The sequence below is a fragment of the Lactuca saligna genome, chromosome 8 (genome assembly GCF_052625555.1).
Source record: "Lactuca saligna cultivar CGN05327 chromosome 8, ASM5262555v1, whole genome shotgun sequence".
Taxonomy (NCBI): Eukaryota; Viridiplantae; Streptophyta; class Magnoliopsida; order Asterales; family Asteraceae; genus Lactuca; species Lactuca saligna.
This window is the reverse complement of record NC_136424.1, coordinates 5,726,232-5,731,839: the sequence shown is the minus strand read 5'-3', so window position 1 is coordinate 5,731,839 and position 5,608 is coordinate 5,726,232. Positions and strand designations below refer to the sequence as shown.

The window sequence follows — 5,608 nt, the reverse complement described above, 5'->3', positions numbered from 1 at the left end:
TCTTTTCTTTATCTTTTGCTTAAATGTTATGTTACAATAAGTGTGGTACAATCGATTAACAAACCGTATTACCTATTGTAAAGTGAACACGTCAAAATAATTTGGTATTTTTTGGTGTGAATTGAAAAGATAAATACATTCCATTTTCTTCACTATCTTTACTTAGCCAAAGGGTATTACTTTGTCATTACATCATCGAATCGAATTACAAAACTTTATATTCATATATTGTTGATCTCTTTACAATGGAAAAAGGAGTTTTTAACCTTTTAACCATCTATTGTTTATAAAGAGGATGTGTGGTTTAAAAGTTAATATGTAATCTACATTGTTTCAAGTGGCTACCTAGTTAACTCTAGCTATCATTCTTGTCTTCCATCTATATGCAGGTACCTTATAATTATATGTGCAAGTTCTGCACTTTAAGCTACAAGTAGATTGTTATCATGACATGTCAATCTTAGTTAATGCAAAAGAGTGATGCTTTTGAGGTAGGGTGCTAATTCTGTCCGGATCAAGAAACCATATCATAAGTAGAGTGCTATATTGGAAACACCAATACAAGTAGATTGCTTCTTTTGAAAATCCAAATAATAAAAGGCAAGGAAAGGATTTTTATTTCAAAGGATGATGCTAAAGTGTTGGTGTTGTTGCTGGTCTTTTCTTAAAGATTCTTTACATTATGTTCATCTAATTTATGTAACTTTTTGTTATCTCTATATTGTAACTTTCTTGTCGCTGTCAATACGTAATGCATTTTAGCCATTCAAAAATTAAGTTTGGTATCATTTCATTGTTTACCCTCCAAATTCATATATTTCATGCTGTTGTTCTATGGTTATTGAAAATTAAAATAGTAATTTAGAACACAAAATTGTCCCTGTTTCAAAAACAAAGTTACAAAATTTCTCTTTATGCCACCAAAAAAACAAAAATTGGTCCTTGTAGCATGTTAACATTGCCGATATGGTACCTATGGCAAAAAAAAGAAAAAAAACTTGACAAAATGGATCCTGTGCACAAAAACATTGAAAATTTTGTCCATGTTTAAGAAAAAACATTACACATATGGTCCTTGTTTCTAGAAAAACATTACATATATAGTCCCTGTTTCAGAAAAACATTACAAATATAGTCCCTATTTCAGAAACTCATTATAGAATCGGTCTATATGGCAAAAAAATATTACAAAATTCATCCATATGCAGAAATTGATTACAGAAATGGTCCCCCATGGGAGAAATACATTACATAAACAGCCCCTGTGACATAATATCATTACAAAATGGTCCCTACGACAGAAATAGATGACAAATGCAGTCCCTATAGCAGAAAATGTTTATATAAATGGTCCTTATTGGAGAAAAATACATTACAAAAACAATCCATGTGGAATAAATTCATTAAAAACATGCTCCAAAATAAAATAAAAAAATCCATGCAGAAAGCATTAAAGTACTAAAGTGTAATGAACATCATAACAAAAACTCATGATATTTTCTGTTCTTTCCTCTTGCTAGAGGATGCTTCATAAAAACCTTGAGACGCGGGATTTTTGCAAGTCCTTTGATGGTGTCCATACATACCACAACGCGAACATCTGTGTCTTTTCTTGTGCTCATCGTGTGGTATAATTCTATTCTTTTTAGGTCGTCCAGGCGGTCGTTTTATAATAGGAGGGTATATTTTTTCGACTGTTTCTATATTCACCCATTGATCTTTTCCAGGCATCGGACTGATTTCTAAAGCATATGCTTCTTTAAACTTGTCGACTGTGAAATATGTATCAACATATTTGTCCCAATTAGGCTCCCTTGTGAAAGCAATAAAAGCAGCTGCATGCACACACGGAAGGCCTGTAACTTGCCATTTTCGACAACTACACTTTTTCTCATCCAATACAACATCCCAACGATATCCTTTGTACTTCACTTCTGCTTTATTATCACTGCTTCTACAAACTTGATATTCACCCAAGTTCTACATGAGAAAATAAAAAAAGAACAAACTAATATCAGGAAAAATATATATGTTTAATGCATAAACAATTATGTATATATAGTTCCTTAACTTGCCTTAGTGATTGATTTGAGATACTTATTTGCTTTTGGAAGTAGTGGTCCTTTCCATTTTTGCACCTTACTCCTTTTCTTGTCAAATCGTTCCATAAGCTTTTCTCTAATTGCATCAAGGAGATCAAGCACCGGTTTATAACGTATGTCACCTACCCAAGAGTTAAAAGTTTCTGAAATATTGTTGGTAATGTAATCACACTTGACAAGTGTGCCAAACTTACTTCTACTCCATATCTTTTTATGGTTCTCATTCAAATATGAAATTGCATCGGTACATTTAGTAGCAATTTCATTTAATAATCTATCATGCTTATTAACAGAGTAGGTATTTGCAGCCTCCCATAGTTTGCTCATGAAAAAGTCACCTCGAAAATGTTTCTTGAAGTTCTACATAAATGTCTTATGCATTCTCGATGCTCAATATTAGGATAAACCTGTGTAATAGCTAATTCCAAGCCTTTTTGCATGTCAGAAGAAATAACAAGACCATTTGGTGTACCAATCGCTTTTTTTAGTGACGTGAGAAACCAAGTCCATGATTTTGTATTCTCTGCCTCAAGCACACCATAGGCTACTGGAAACATACCATTGTTACCGTCGATACTTGTGGCAGCGGCTAACACACCATTAAATTTCCCTTTCAAATGACAAGCATCAAGCCCAATGTAAGGACGACAACCAGTAAGAAACCCCTTAGAGCATGCTGTTAATGATACAAAAAAGCGTAGGAAATGTTTCTTTTCACCAACTGTCTGTAAATCAATCTCCACCACACTTCCTGGGTTTCTTTTTTCAAGTTCTTGTTTGAAATCATATATATTAGCATAAGAGTCATCCCACTTGCCATACATATCGGTATAAGCTTGCTCTCTTCCTCTAAAGACTCTCATATATGGTACTTCAACATTGTAAGTATGCATAAGCCACTTTTTTAGGTCGGCAGGAGAGACATCGCCTTCAGATTTCAACTTGTCGGTAACAACATCAGCAATCCATCCTTGAGTCGCATGTTTATTACCACTCTTGTTGCTTCGAGTACAAGAATGAGTTTCTATAAATTTCTTTACCTACAAAATTGAAAAAAAAAAACATATAATTATGTTACCATAATAACAATGTCGACGAATATAGTATTTCTCAAATTTTATACTTACTTCAAAAGTAACCCCATCTTGTGTAAGAGAAGCATGAATTCTCCACTTGCACTTTTTATCTCCACAACATGCTGTAAGTCTTGTCAGATCACTTTTCTCAATGACATACTCAAATTCATTTGTTAGTGCATAATGGTTTAATGCTCTTCTAAAAGCAATTACACTTGGGAATTTAGAATTCACTTTTATAAATGGATTTATCTTACTATATGCATAAGTTTCCCCATAATTTAGAAGCTCATATTCGTTATCGGAACTATGAAGACTATGATAGCTTTCTTGACTTGGACAAACCGAGTCTGTCTCACTTTCATCATCATATTCATCGATAATTTTATCTTGACAACTTAAGAGTTTAGGGTTATACCTTAATTTTTCGGTTGTCGCATAAATTGTTACTTCTTTCTCCTTATCATACATGTTTAGCATCACCATGAAGCTCTTGTCATTATCAAGTTCAACAAAACATTGCTCTTTTGCATATTTGACAACAAATACTATTGACAAAACAATATCGTTTTGTGATGGATAGTGTTTTTTCACCTCTTCAACTAGATGATTTAAATCGTATGAAAATGTGTCTATATAGAGACATTTTGTAGATCCAAAGCAATACACTTGCCTACATGAGTTCCTAGCTAATCGAAAGAAGCCTCCATATTTCAATTTAAACTTGAATTCCGATATTACTTGTCTGATGACCACAATAAAAAAAAACAGTTAATATAATTGAAGGGAAGCATAAAGTATCATTCATTGTTGATAAAAACTTACTCAATTATGGGCGAGTGAGCACTTATGTCCCATCTCGGTGCATCAACCTCATTATCCATCAAAGAGGAGAATAATAAACTATCTATTGCAAACCAAACATAATTAAATGCAGAGCCAACAATTAATCAAATTAATCGAATACAAAAAGTTAATCAAAAACCAAAATTAATCGACTGAAGAACAAGATTAACCTGTTGTGATGAATAACGTGATTTGTTACTATGTAGCAATGATATTCGAATAAAGGAAGGCAAAAGTTCACACGACTTGAAGAAGAAAACAACGTAATGAAAGCCTTGAAGATTTCACGTTTTTGAGGTTTAGTTTTGACGTGTTTGAGGTTTTGACATATTTAATTAGGTTTAATGCTAATTAAGCCTGGAAGATTTCACGTTTTGAGGTTTAGTTTTGACGTGTTTGGGTTTTGACATATTTAATTAGGTTTAATGCTAATTAAGTCTATTTAGTTCTATTTATTAATAATATTGAAAGGGTAATTTAGTACAATCACCTTTTATTTTGATTTTTAAATATATTTTTTGGTATTAAATTGATTAATACCTCATTAAATTATAAGATTGGATATAAATGTGATTTTAATAGGTTACGAAGGATATATACGTAATTATGAATTTTGAAAGGATATAAACGTAATTCTTAATGTTTACAAGGATATATGTGAAATTTTCCCTTTTAAGTAATCAATATAAAAGTTTAAACACCACTTATTTCTTATTAATTTAATAAAATTTTATAATTGTTTTACCTGTAACCTAATTTACTCTAATATATGTATATTCTCATAGATTCATCTCTTTTTTTCATAAATAAGATCGAGGTTCCTAAAGCGTGTACCAAAGTTGTCAAGATCGGGATCCTACATAGGATCGTTTTTGGGTTTACAAGATTGGGATCGTAAGATCGAGATCGGGATCTTAAGATCCCACAAAATAAAATATAATTTTAATTTATAATTTTTAATCATGAAAATTATTTCAAACATTCAATTTTCCCTTCAAAAGTTATAAAAACTTCAAAATATTAGTTATAAATCACAACACAAAATGAAAATTGGTAAAGGGTAAAAGATATAAAATAGTAAAAAAAAATCCATTTGCAAAAAAAAAAAAAAAAAAAAAAAAAAAAAACCAACAACAACAATCAAGGAAATGTAGGATCGGATCGGATCTCGATCCTACGATCATACCCCAAATACGATCCATTTACAATCCAGATTGTTTTTCATACCTAGAATCATACGATCAAGATCGCAATTTTGCAATCATAGCGTGTACTAGGTCATGCATATCTCTTATCCAACAATTAGTGTAGTAGTGTCATCAAATCTTTCATTTAGGTTGGTTCCTATTGTAGAGAGGTTTTGTGGTTGGTGTTGTCATTGACATTAAGCTAATTCTAAATTACTCTTTGTCCTTTTAGATGTAAATTAATATATATATATATATATATATATATATATATATATATATATATATATATATATATATATATATATATATATATATATATATATATAATGCTATTTTAATTAGGCTTAATAATCAACGGAATGTATATAGTTAATGCAACTTAGGTAAGACACAT

General features: G+C 31.1%; 1 protein-coding gene across 1 annotated transcript; it reads right to left on the bottom strand.

The window, feature by feature from the left end:
* Window positions 1-1,488: 1,488 nt before the first annotated feature.
* On the bottom strand, window positions 1,489-4,062 carry LOC145009359 (uncharacterized). The gene is made up of 6 exons (XM_078968070.1): window positions 4,004-4,062; window positions 3,230-3,923; window positions 2,510-3,142; window positions 2,297-2,462; window positions 2,076-2,224; window positions 1,489-1,980 (listed from the first exon to the last, which is right to left on the bottom strand). The coding sequence occupies exons 1-6, from the start codon at window positions 4,060-4,062 to the stop codon at window positions 1,489-1,491; spliced, it is 2,193 nt and encodes a 730-aa protein (XP_078824196.1).
* Between the last annotated feature and the right edge of the window lie 1,546 nt (window positions 4,063-5,608).